At 45.0% G+C, this 13,843-nt stretch overlaps 1 protein-coding gene across 1 annotated transcript in view; it reads right to left on the minus strand.

Annotated features, from left to right (window-relative positions):
- Positions 1 to 403: 403 nt before the first annotated feature.
- DNAH6 (dynein axonemal heavy chain 6) overlaps positions 404 to 13,843 on the minus strand; it is a 280,064-nt gene continuing 266,624 nt past the window's right edge. Inside the window, exons 73-77 of the mRNA XM_061432712.1 lie at positions 10,303 to 10,488; positions 9,684 to 9,756; positions 8,491 to 8,642; positions 4,827 to 5,049; positions 404 to 682 (exon numbers count right to left, since the gene is read on the minus strand). Coding sequence (XP_061288696.1) covers positions 579 to 682; positions 4,827 to 5,049; positions 8,491 to 8,642; positions 9,684 to 9,756; positions 10,303 to 10,488 — 738 coding nt within the window. The 3' untranslated portion in view covers positions 404 to 578. The remainder of the gene's footprint in view (positions 683 to 4,826; positions 5,050 to 8,490; positions 8,643 to 9,683; positions 9,757 to 10,302; positions 10,489 to 13,843) is intronic.

Here is a 13,843-nt window from a genome sequence, read left to right on the forward strand (position 1 = left end):
AGTGCAAAGTTCCTCTGTACTTGGGCAGGAGCGACCTGCTCTTTCCTGAGAGCACCACAGGCTCCTCTAAGAATTGCATTCCAGCCCCACAGGGTGGAGGAATGTCACCGTGGGCCCAGATCTCATGCATTGGGCTCTTAATCTGGTCTAGAAATGGAAGGACCTAGGGCCATGTGACTGACATGTACACTGGGCCTTTCATATTCATGTAAAGAGGAAGGAAGCCCTGATAGATGAGGAAGTCCTGGGCTCTGACTCTGCCCAACCCCTCTCTGCCCCTTCATGCTGGGCCCAACTCCTTACAAATGGGAAGCTGCCTCTCACATGCGGGAGGGGGAGTAGGCTTAAGATGTGAGGGTTAAACCCACTGCTTTCACATCAGAGTTTAAATCACAAGCAGAAAGAAAGAACTCAAACACTTTATTCTAGGTTATAAAAGAAATAAAAGCCACACTTGCTGCATTTACGCCAGATTGCAAGTAAAGCCCTTTTGCTTATTTGTAAGTTATACAGAATTTTCTCCCCATTAGGGAAAGATCTCTGGTCTGGTTCTTTTTCAGCACAGAGGTGGGATGTTTTCACTCATTTAGCTGGCAGAGCAAAGCCGATCCTTTGGCAATCCAGTAATCTTTCGACCGCTTGGAGGGTAAGAGGACGGTCACCACAAAGTTGGTTGAATGACCTAGTTAAGGATACAAGGAAAAAAGTGTTAAAGAACAACCTCTTAATATAAAAATCATGGTACCAGGAGTCAAGACATCTGGGTTCTAGACCTGTCTGTGCCTCTAAAGAGGCAACAATCATCTGTGGATTTCAGTTTTATGCTCCATAAAATGAAGATGTTAGAACAAATGATCCTTTAGGACTTGTCCAGTTTAGACCTTGTATAACCTTAGAAATTATGTTTCAATCTCCCTTCAGTCTGTCTTTGAGCATTGCACTAGGATTGAGGCCTGAGCTTTTAGTGAGACTCGGGGGATGTGGTTGGTAGGTTAGGCATCCAACCATTTGTCCATCTGCTTGTCTGTCCATCCATCTATCCATTTGTCCATCTGCTTTTCCATCTATCCTTCAATCCATCCATCCATCCATCTGCTTGTCCATCCATCCATCCATCTATCCATCTGCCCATCCATCCACTTGTTGATATGCTTGTCTCCCTCCAGTCATCCATCCATTTCTCTATTCACTCATCCATTTGTCCATCGGCTTGTCTCCATCCATCCGTCCATCCATCCGCCCTTTGTTCCACCCAGCAGGTAGGCACTGGGGTCCTGAGTCAGAGGTATTTTGTCCTCACCTCTGAGACATCTGAAGTAAGAGATCAGTTTTGCAGTTTATTCATCATGGGCCTGTGTGGATGAGGATGAGAAGACCTCAAGACCAGGATGAGAAGAAGAGAGCCTTGCCCTCAAGATGGGTGCTGCTATTTCTGGCATTCACAGCAAACTTCATCTGCCTGGAAGTTGGGGAGACTGGGGGTGTCCCCAGCAGAGAATGCCTACATCTCCCTTCTCCTTATCTTTGTATGTCATTCCCTGCATGTGCCTTGGTGAGTGCTTGAGTAACATTTTATAGCAGTATTACAGTAGATATATGTATAGCAACCATTTGTTTGGTTTGAGATACAAATCAGGTCCACACCTTGCAACAGTGATGTGTCTCTTGGATCTCTTTCGATGATAGACTCCCTCTGTGTTTCTTTTGCCACTCCTTTGTAATATATTTGTTGGAACAACCAGGCTGTTTGTCCCATAAGGCTTCCCGGAGTCTGGCTTTTGCTGACAGTGTCCCTTTGGTGATTTTACACATGTTCCCCTATCCCTCTAAGAGTAGTTAGATCTAGAGGTGTGATCACATTCAGGGTTGAGGTTTTTTTGGCAAGAATACTTCCTAAGTGGTGTGCATTGCCATCAGGAAACGCCTCGTGTCTGGTTGTCTTTTTTTGAAAGGAATGTCCACAGAAGCTAATTATTACTTGTTGTTTAGTTGCCAAGTTATGTGACTCCTTTGTGACCCCATTGACTGTAGCCTATCGGGCTCCTCTGTCCATGGAATTCTCTAGGTTAGAATATTAGAGTGGGTTGCCATTCCCTTCTTCAGGGGATCTTCTCGTCTCCTTCACTGGCATGTGGATTTTTTACCACTGAGCCACCAGGGAAGCTCAATTACTACTTAAAGCCATTATTTCATTTAGGTTAATTATTTAAAATTTTAATGATGATTAAGTCCATCTGTGATTTAATATTTGTAGTGATATGAGATAAAGATCTTAGTTTGGCATAACCAGTTGTCCCAGGATCATTTATGGAATAATCTCCCTCTTCCTGACCAATTTTAAATGATACTGCTATTACATGTCAAGTTCCCCATATGCACAGTGTGTTTCTGGGCTGTCTATCCAGTACAAAATTTGATCTGTTCACTGAGTCTTGTGCCAGTGCATTGTCATCCTCTTCCTGAAAACCACAGAGTTCCTGTTGGAATTTTAGCCAGTAATAAATAAGAGGAGAAATGACTCGGTTAAAAAATGGGCAAAAGATTGGAACAGACACATCTGAGAAGATGTAAATAAGCACCAGAAAAGATGGTTACTGTCACTAGTCATTGCTGCTGCTGCTGCTAAGTCGCTTCAGTCGTGTCCGACTCTGTGCGACCCCATAGACGGCAGCCCACCAGGCTCCCCCGTCCCTAGGATTCTCCAGGCAAGAACACTGGAGTGGGTTGCCATTTCCTTCTCCAATGCATGAAAGTGAAAAGTGAAAGTAAAGTCGCTCAGTTATGTCCAACTCTTAGCGACCCATGGACTGCAGCCCACCAGGCTCCTTCGTCCATGGGATTTTCCAAGCAAGAATACTGGAGTGGGTTGCTATTGCCTTCTCTGAATCATTAGGGAAATCAAAATTAGATACCACTATATTCTATTATCGGAGAAGGCAATGGCACCCCACTCCAGTACTCTTGCCTGGAAAATCCCATGGATAGAGGAGCCTGGTAGTCCATAGGGTCGCCAAGAGTCAGACATGACTGAGCGACTTCCCTTTCACTTTTCACTTTCATGCATTGGAGAAAGAAATGGCAACCCACTCCAGTGTTCTTGCCTGGAGAATCCCAGGGACGGGGGAGTCTGGTGGGCTGCCGTCTATGGGGTCACACAGAGTCGGACATGACTGAAGTGACTTAGCAGCAGCATATTCTATTATCTATCTATCATCAAGCTATCTGTCTGTCATCTATCATCTAAAATTAAAAGGACTGATCATACTAAGTGGTGGTGAGGATCTGGAGGATCTAGAACCCCCATATACTGCTGGTGGGGATGTTAAGTGCTGTGGCTGCTTTGGAAAACATTTTGGCTGTATCTTAAAAGGTTAAACATATACCTACTGCATGAGTCATCATTCCATTCCTAGATACTTATCCAAGGTAAATAAAGCATATATCCCTACAAAAACTTGTAAATACCATATTAATTTAAAAAATACCTTTGAATAATGTGTGTTTTAGACTTGTCATGGGAGTGGTAGATCATGTGACATGAGTGGCTACCTTAGTTCTATTCTGTACCTTGCCCTGAGAGGACATCCTTTAACTGAGAAAAAGAAATATCATCAGTATCTACACATGCTCCATTGAAATGAAAACAACTGTTTCAGTCCTTTTTGCCCTGCTCTCCCATCCCATATTTCTGTCATTTGGAAATTTAGTTCCAAGTTATTATAAATTCATTTCTATCATCAAATATTAAAGATTTAACTCTCTGTGTGAGTTTTAAATAGAGGATCAGTAGTGATTAATATAGAGACTTTGTGTGTTCAAGACAGTTGTTATTACAACTTGCCTTTCAGATGATAATCTGGTTGCATTTGCCATTCTAGTTTAAGCTTGTTTATCTTCAACACTTTGAAGAGGTGTCTCTATTTTCTTTTTATATGCACTGTGGATAATGAGACATGTCTGAAGTCAATCTGAGTCTCATTTTCTGAGATTTTATTTCCAGCCTATTAATAATTTTATCTCTTTGAGAATTTTCTTTCTGATAATCATAAGTATCACTTTGATATATCTAGGTTTCTTTTAAAATTTGATTGTTTATTGGCTTGTTGTATATTTAAAAAATTACCTCTTCTATTTTGTGAGCTCTCTTAACCTGAGAACTCAAGTGTTTCTTCGGTTCTGGGAAATTATCAGCCACTTTTTCAAATATTATTGCTCTTTCATTTTTCTCTCTTTTCTCTTTACAGATTACCTACTAGATAAATGTTGGAAATTTTGACTCTTTCCACAGTGTTATGTTAAAAAAAAATTGCTTTGAGCTGTATTTTTAGGGATTTCCTCAGTGCATTCTCTTGGCTCACTCTTTAGCTATCTGCGTTCAGTCTTTCAGCTTATCTGTTGATAATGGCTTTCTAAAGATCTGGTTCCTCTTTTTCAGGGCTGTATCTCAGTTTCAGGACTACTAAGATCTCCCCTTTTGTACCATGGCATTCATTTATTTATTTTAAAATCTCTTTCTATGCTGAGTTTCAATGTTTTAGTGTCTACTCATTTTGAAATTAGGAGACGTTGCTCAATAAACTATTTTCAACTCATTACCACCACCAGACTAATGGAAGCAAGCATTGATTTTATAATATTAATCTATACTCAGCATTAAAATGAATAGAATTTACAGCATTGATAAATTTGTATGTTATAAGCGGCCTTATTTTAAGACTGGCTAATTGATCCAATATCACCATTTGTACATTACAACAAAGCATTTGGATTTTGATTGTAGTCTGCATTTAGTCATTATTTATATGCCGATGTAAGAATGTCCTCACCTGTGGTTGAGAGGGTTCCTGCTCGAGCCCCTGTCTTATAAAGCGGGGAGTGGTAGAGTGTTGGGCTTGGCTCATAATTTTGTCGTGGTTCAAAATGCACCACGGGCAGCATCGGATTCATCTGTCCGGGCAGTGCATCTTCTATCACCATGTCCTTATTATCCCATCGAGAAGCATCCATGAACATCCCGTGGACAAGAACGCCATCCTCAGGAGAGGGCAACTGAAAGATACGTAGACGTTCAGAGGTGAGAAGAGCAGGAGGGGTCGCCCTCTTGGGCCCCCTCCTAGTCCTACATCCTCAATCAGTTTGAAGAACTATTCTAGAGATTCTCGTATCCCTCACATCTTAGGGAGGAAAATGCCAAGGCTCCAAAAGGTGATATAGTTTGCTTTTCAGTTTGTCACCAAATCTCATACTGTTCACACTCTACAAGGCTGTCTGGTACATGGTACCCCAAGGAAACCCACTGATGGGCTTCAGTCTCTGATACCAAGATGTTAGGACTTTCCCCTTCTCATGGAAAGTGGCCACGAGGGCTGTGATTATCATCTGTTATTTTTAGCAAGGCCTTTCAAGGATCTGAGTGCTCTTCCAGACGATAGATTATGTACCTGTGACAATATTTGCAGAATGCTTATGGAGAATTTTTTAAAAGAAATTTTGTGAGAGAAAGAGACAGAGACCCTATCCCTCAATGTCCTGTGATTAGATGTCATCACTAGCGTCTAGTTTTTGCCAGGTGTGAGCTTTGTGTATCCTTCCTCAAACACTGAGTGAATCTGGCCAGTCCTGGGGCCCTAGATCTTTTTACAATTGAGCTTCACACCTGCAGACAGAGGACTAAGCAGTGTGGTTTTAAGTGGTATGTTTTATAGTGAATCAAAGGATGATAAGCTCTTTTGGGTTGGACTTTACTTTCTCACATCTTGTAGTTTGTCCCATGGGTACAGCGTGGTGCAGTGGGCCTTCCTGTTATCGGGGCTGCCATATACACTTGTGCAGGTTTGCCTGAGTAGAGGCTGAAACCATCCTGCCATGCGCTTGTCAGGCTGTGTGTAGGAGTCATCTGCACACACCTCCAAGAGGAGTGCCTTTTCCTAAATGGCATGAAGGCGGCACTGGGCTGACAGTGGCCCTGTTGTTGCTAACAGAACTCCAGTTGTCTAACAGTCTCTTGCTGTGTTTTCTGGGAGGACCAAGAGATGGGCTGACTATACAGTCTGCAGCCTCCACAGAAGGCAGAGATTCCCAGGCATCGCTATGGCTCACTGAACATGACCCATGTGGAGATGTGTGTGTACTGGTGTGGCTGGAGGGCAGAGACACCAGTAGCTACTGTGAACTTCTGTCTGTCAGTTGGCCTATGTGGCAGATATAGCATGGCAGGCACAGAGCAGGGCCAACATCCAGAATGGCCTGGATGAAGGCTTTTATGTGGGTATTGTCCTGCCCTCCTGCAGACTCATTATTCCTGACCTGGGCCTGTGACACTCTCCTGGCTGAGAAGGGTCTCAAAATAACAGTGAGTGCATTTCAAAATTGATTTCCTCCCTACTTTTACAAGCTAATACTTTAAGATAAAAAAATTTTGATGCTAAAACAAATGTTCTTAAAGACATAAACTCTTTCATTGGCATTTTAAGATACAGGCAATTAAGAGGCATGGGGAATTACAGTATTTTGTAGAGTAATCCATGAATATGGGGTCAATCTTACCTTTGTGCATCTTTGCTATTCAGAGCAAAGACTAGATCAAGCAGATCTGAGTGGGGTGGATACTGATTAAATTACCCAGGAGAAATTCCTATTAATACTATGATATTTCAAGGAAAGCCACTAAAAGTCACATACCCCATATACACTGACCGGCTAGTGAGTACATTCTTAGCAAAAGCAATCTGGAACAGATCTTTGATGTCATAGCACGCATAGAAAATGACATTTATAAGCCCCACTGGGATGGACAGGTGCTCTGGAGGCCCCCCCCCCCATCCCCATTGATATCTCAGTACATTGGAGGCGGCCAGCTCAGATGGGCAGCAGTGAGTCTCAGCCCTGGCTGTATGCTGGAAGCACCCAGGGAGCTTTAACAAGTAGATGACTGATGTCACTGGGGTGATTCTGATGCAACTTGATGTGGTCTGGGCATCAGGATGTTTTTAAAGCTCCAGAGATGATTTTAACCTGCAATCCAGGTTGAGATATTTTAGAGTAGGGGTTCTCAAACTTGAGAAGAACCCCCTGGAGGACTTATTAAAATATAGATTTCTGGATCCCAGTCCAGAGTTTCTGATTCTATCTGGAATGGGTCCTTGGGACCCATAAATAAATGCTAATTTACTTTACTTAAAAAAAAAATTTGAGTATGTTGTGTTAGTTTCAGGCACAGCGATTCAGTTATACATATATATGTGTGTGTATATATATGTACATGTGTGTATCTACTTGTATATGTGTATGTGTTTAGTTGCTCAGTCGTGTCCGACTCTTTGTGACCCTTTGGACAGTAGCCTGTCAGGCTCCTCTGTCCATGGAATTTTCCAGACAAGAATACTGGAGTGGGTTGCCATTTCCTCCTCCAGGGGCTCTTCCTGACTCAGGGATCAAACCTGCATCTCCTGTGTCTCCTGTGTTGCGGGTCTGTTTTCTGTTTTGCAAATAAGTTCACTTCCAATAAGTGCTCAGGTGATGCTGAAGCTGCTGGTGTGGGGATCACACTTCAAGAACCTCTGTTCTAGAGGGAGTAAACCATGTAAGCAGAGAGCCTGAACTGCTTCCTTAGTGCATTCCTGCCGGTTATGTAATGTAGGTACAGTTACATGATGTGTGAAGTTAGCGTATCAGTTCTGCTAGGAGACAGCTGAGTGAATGAGGCAGGAAGGTTTAACTTCTGATAACAGTTATATACTGTGAGTGCGCTACATGGTGGTCACGTGCCACCCGCAGTTTCATTGACAATGCATTACAACTCTGAAGTTGGTGGCATGAACCCTATTTTGCAAATGTGAACACTGAGGTGCAGACATGTTAATCATTGCTCTAGCACACACAGCTGGGGAGGGGAAGGCAGAATTTACCCAGGCCTGCTTGATGCTGAAACTCTGGTTTTCAACCTCTTGCTATATTGCCTCCTCTGGTGGCTCAGTGGTAATGAATTCGCCTGCCAATGTGGGTAGACGTGGGCTCAGTCTCTGGGTTGGGAATATCCCCTGAAGGAGGGAATGGCAACCCACTCCAGTATTCTTGCCTGGAGAATCCCATGGACAGAGGAGCCTGGCAGGCTACAGTCCATGGGGTTGCACAGATTTGGACACGACTTAGTGACTAGACAACAAATATTGCCTCCACATGAATGAGAAAGTTACTCTAAGTATCTAAAGAAATAAGCAGTATTGATGTAAAATATATTTCTACAGATCAGACTAATTTAGGTGGTTGCCATCCAGTCACTGGTAATTGGGAGCTTGTCTTGGGAGTCTGACATGACTGAAGCGACTTAGTATGTGTGCATGCATGCATGCTTGGAGGTGTAGACCCATCCTGCCCTCTCCCACTCCTGCGAATGGAAAGTGGAAGGGGTGAGGGAGGGGAGATTGCTCGAGATCCTGATGACAGTAGATAGAAGCTGCTGTGCTGTAACAACGGTCAGGGGGACAGTACCTCTGTGTCCATGGGCAGTTCTTGTCCAAACTGCACTGTCTTGGCAGCTTCTATGACTGTGGCTTGATCCCGATAGACAGGAACCATGTTGTACTTGAAGCTCAGCTCATCTATAGGCAAATTGTATTTCCGAGCATGATTTTGAAGAGTTCCTATAAATACAAAAGCCAGAAAGCTGAGTTGCTATTATCCAAACATAGCTTCCACTTGCTTGGACCAGGATGCTCTAGCATTAAAGAGCTTCCTCTCCATCCAGAAGACCCAACCGTTAACATCTTACTCTGAATTACTGAGAGGGGTGGAGTCAAAATTTTGGTCCTGGTGGAAAAGAGAGGGAGGGCCAAGTCTAAAGTGCACTGCTCTGCCAATGGTGGAGACAAGCCAGCAAGGGCGTTTCAGAGCCCGATCTTCCCAACTTTTAACATCTTGCTTAGCTTGTCCTGTATGGCCTGTTTCTGGGCTGTGTATGATGGACTCGGGATGAGACAGATTAAGAGCTGGGCTAATTAGCATCTAGGGCTTCCCTGGTGGCTCAGTGGTAAAGAATCCACTTGCCAATGCAGGAGATGCAAGAGATGTGAGTTCAATCTCTGGGTCATGAAGATCTCCTGGAGAAGGAAATGGCAACCCATTCTAGTACTTTTTGCCTGGGAAATCCCATGAACAGAGGTGCCTGGCGGGCTATAGTCCATTGGTTGCAAAGATTTGGACAGGACTTGGAGACTAAACAACAACAAAATTAGCATCTAGGAGTCCAGAGGCCTTAGTGCCCTCTGGGGCTCACTGGCCAGAATCCCTGAGGACCACTGGAGGGACAGCAAAAATATTTTTTTAGAGAGAAGGAAGCTGCTCAGAATTGGAGCCAAAGAAATTGGAGAGCAGGTGGTGTCCTGAGCATGGGTCCCATGGGGACTTGGGGCAGCTGTGTGCATTCTCAGAGAAGCAGCTTTTAGACTTGTAAACTGAGAGCAGCAGGGATTAAGTTGTTGGGGGAATGCCTGCTATTTCTGCCATCCTTTTCCTCTGCAAGTGAGGAAGAGCAGGACCTTGTTGGGCTGCTGTATAATCAATTCCCCTTGGTTTAGGCCATCAGCAATCATGCCATTTTCCCAGTTCCCAGAAACCCAGCACAACTCATCACACACTTATTGATTTTTTTCCTATGGGGATTTTTCTAGGGAAAGCAGTGATACCTGTTAGAAATCCTTGAGGAAAGAAGAAACCGGAGATCCAGAAGGACTTGGGCTGTCCTCTTTTGAGCCACAGCTAAAGGAGAAACGTTATACTATAATGTACTTTTTTTTTTTTCTGAGATAGCAACTGTCATTTAAGTCAGAGTTATATTTCTGAGGGTCTCTTAGGAGGTAGAATCTAAACCGATCCTGAGTTATCACCAGCCCCATTCTTACTGCCTGCCCTGTCCCCCTTCCTCACCTACCAGGCTGACCATAAACCCAGAACCTGGTTATTATGGAGGTTCTAGAAGAAGGAGATAACAGCAAGGTCACGCCTGGCCATTTGGACCCATGTCAGATTGGTTCTGTACCTCATGATGGGGGTCCCATGAATGAGATCTGAACCCCAAGGATGGCCTGGAATTAAAATGAAAAGTGGGGATAAGGGCACAGGGCAAACTACACTATAATCAGTGCACGATTTTCAAAGTGATGCTATTCCAGAAGTTTCTGTTTCTTTGGATTCAGATGATCCCTCAATGGTTGTCAATATTTCAGTTAGCGAGGGCTTCCTAAGGACCCCAGAGCCAACCATATCGTCAGATTGATCAGACCCCAAAGAAGTAAATTTTCTTACATCCACAAATGCAGTCCTCAGAATAAGGTCTTTGACCCAAGATCCTAGTGGCTTCAGGGATGGGTAGGCGGTATTGGACCATAGAGAGGGAACCTGATTGTTGAGGAAACTGTTATACACCTTTTCCATTTCTTCAGACATCACCACCAATCCAGCAATGGCTTTGTTGAGTGTATCTAGAGAGGTCTGAAAGAACAAGAAAGGATTGGTGCCTTTCACAGATGTTTTTATCAGGTGGGGATGACCCTCGTTCATGGTGGCAGGTGTTGCCTTGGGCTGAAGGGCCTGCTTGGTGGCTGGTGTCCTCTATGCAGACCCTCTGCTGGGTCAGACCTTCCAATCTTCATGCAGTTTTTACAACCTGTGACATAGAGGTGTAAGACCTTGGAGTGGGCATGGTTTAGGCAGTTAGTAGCATGATACAGTGAAGTGGATGGAGAAGGGAAGGTGGAGAAATGTCCCCCAAGCATTTTGAGAAATGCCACTGTCCAGCTCTCCTCCAGGCTGAAGGAAGAATGAGCCTTACGGTTAGTGATCTGGGAACCACGGAGGGGGCTAGGGTCATGGGAAGTACCTCCAACTCTATCCAGAGGGTGCCTGCAGCCCCAGCAGTTATAGCAGGAAGGGGAGATTCTTAGATGAGACCAGTCTTTCAGTTGATACCAGAGAGCTTCCTTATACTGGAAATACTTCTTTAAAGGTACACTCCTTATCCTCCCCTCATCTCAACAAAAGACAGAGGCTGGTAGCAGTCCTGGGAGACACTGGGCCAGCAGCAGCCATGGGAAATAAAAAGCACTATCTGCTACCAGGCTAAAGGTAAAGGCAGGGTGTATAGATTTGTATAGGGGTTTCCCAGTAGCTCAGCAGTAAAGAATCTGCCTGCCAGTGCAGGAGATGTGGGTTCAATCTCTGGTCTGCAAGATCTCCTGCTCCTGGAGAAGGAAATGGCAACCCACTCCAGTATTCTTGCCTGGGAAGTCCCATGGACAGAGGAGCCTGGCAGGCTATAGTCCATAGGGTCTCAAAAGAGTCAGACACAACTTAGTGACTAAACAACAACAACATAGATTTGTATATTGCTCTCATGGGTTCCAGTTTTGTGAAAACTGCTGCCATATACAGGGGAAATATTACAGGAAGATATTAGAGGGCAAATTTATGTTGATGAAAGTGTCCGATTCTTTGAGAACCCATGGACCATAGCCCACCAGGCTTCTCTTGTCCATGGGATTCTCCAGGCTAGAATACTGGAGTGGGTTGCCATGCCCTGCTCTAAGGGATTGTCCTGATCTAGGGATCGAAATCGCATCTCTTACCTCTCCTGCATTGGCAAGCGGGTTCTTTACCACTAGTGCCACCTAGGAAGCCCAAGTCCTAGGACCACATGCAAATAGTTTTAGAGACAAGGTGACATGCGGATAAGACAGGGCTAGTCATCCTTCTATTCCTTCATGGAGTTTTTCCCCTCTTCGCATCTCTTCTCACAAGAGGCAGTGCTAGAAAAGAGGAGTTTTAAGTAGATATGCCCTTAGGATCTGAGGAACCATATGTAGCAGAGCAGAGGAAAAGAGCCTTTCAGTTCAGTTCAGTTCAGTTGCTCAGTCGTGTCCGACTCTTTGCGACCCCATGAATCGCAGCACACCAGGCCTCCCTGTCCATCATAAACTCCCAGAATTCACTCAGACTCACGTCCATTGAGTCAGTGATGCCATCCAGCCATCTCATCTTCTGTCGTCCCCTTCTCCTCTTGCCCCCAATCCCTCCCAGCATCAGAGTCTTTTCCAATGAGTCAGCTCTTCGCATGAGGTGGCCAAAGTACTGGAGTTTCAGCTTCAGCATCATTCCCTCCAAAGAAATCCCAGGGCTGATCTCCTTCAGAATGGACTGGTTGGATCTCCTTGCAGTCCAAGGGACTCTCAAGAGTCTTCTCCAACACTACAGTTCAAAAGCATCAATTCTTCGGCGCTCAGCCTTCTTCACAGTCCAACTCTCACATCCATATATGACCACAAGAAAAACCATAGCCTTGACTAGATGGACCTTTGTTGGCAAAGTAATGTCTCTGCTTTTGAATATGCTATCTAGGTTGGTCATAACTTTCCTTCCAAGGAGTAAGCGTCTTTTAATTTCATGGCTGCAGTCACCATCTGCAGTGATTTTGGAGCCCCAAAAAATAAAGTCTGACACTGTTTCCACTGTTTCCCCATCTATTTCCCATGAAGTGATGGGACCGGCCAGGGCCAAAACACCACTCGACCTTAGACACCAAAAATGGAAGAAGGTAGCAGAAGACATATCTAAGATGCGTGGAGAACACTTGAGTCAGATCGCTGCAAGGAGCAGGCCTCCAGTGCTGTCTAGATCAGTGGAAAGCAGACAGAGGTCACGTTGCCGCCAGTTCTCCCAGAGGCAGCGGCTGACAAGCAGTCATGTTCAGTGAGAAGAATGCACTTCAGATCTTTCTCCCTTATATTTAGAAGCCTACATCCCTGAGGGACCTCATCTGTCCCAGGACCTGCCTGGTCTCATGGTCCTGAACCATCAGGAGGCCAGTGAGCTCACCAAGATGGCAGCCCAAAGCCCCGGATGCTCCCACCCTCCCTTGGCCTTGTTGCCGCCACAGTGCAACCTTGCTGTTTGCTGGGTGAAGTGAAGGTGAGGCTGCGACACAGCCAGAGCCAGGCAGGAGTGGGCAGGTGTCAGGATGAGGGAGCTCTCTGGTGCAGGCCCAGCACCCCATGGTGGCCACTACCCTGCCTCTAATGGGAGTGCTCAGCTCTGACTCCTGATTGCCTTGCAGCCTGCTTCTCCCTGGGCTCCTCTTTCTTCTGCTTTTATTAGGTGAATTCTTCCATTAGTGGTGGACACTACTGTTTGACCAGAGGGGATCACTTTGTTCCTGAGAGCCACATTAGTTCACTTGCATGTTCAAATATTCATGGAAGATTTAGGAGGTGTCAGGCACTGGGGAGACAGAGATGAAGTGTTAGTCACTCAGTTGTGTCTGACTCTGTGATCCCATGGACTGTAGTTCGTCACGCTCTTCTGTCCATGGAATTCTCCAGTCAAGAATACTAGAGTGGGTAGCCATTCCCTTCTCCAGGGGATCATCCCAATCCAGGGATCAAACCCAGGTCTCTTGCATTGCAGGCAGATTATCTACCATCTGAGCCACCCGGGAAGTCCCCAAACAGATACGAATTATGTATTAATACCAGTCCCTTTGTCTTCAAGTTGATTGTCTGCTGGGGGAGCCATACTCATGGAGGAGTAATTACAAAGCAAGGTGGTATGTTGTACACAAATATAGTGATGATGGACACAAACATCTCAGGTGACAGAGCCCTGAGAAGGGGGCCCTGTCATCTGGTGGTGGAGGGAAGGACAGGTATTCCAGGAAGACTTTATGAGGAAGTGACATTTGGACTCATCCATCCTTAAGTGGGTGACCATGCATGAGGTGGAAGAGGCCAGAGATGAGCAGAATCCATCTCTTCTTCCTTTGAACAATCTGCTTGCCAAGTAGATGTGGGTTCAG

Source organism: Bos javanicus, chromosome 11 (genome assembly GCF_032452875.1).
Source record: "Bos javanicus breed banteng chromosome 11, ARS-OSU_banteng_1.0, whole genome shotgun sequence".
NCBI classification, from domain to species: domain Eukaryota; kingdom Metazoa; phylum Chordata; class Mammalia; order Artiodactyla; family Bovidae; genus Bos; species Bos javanicus.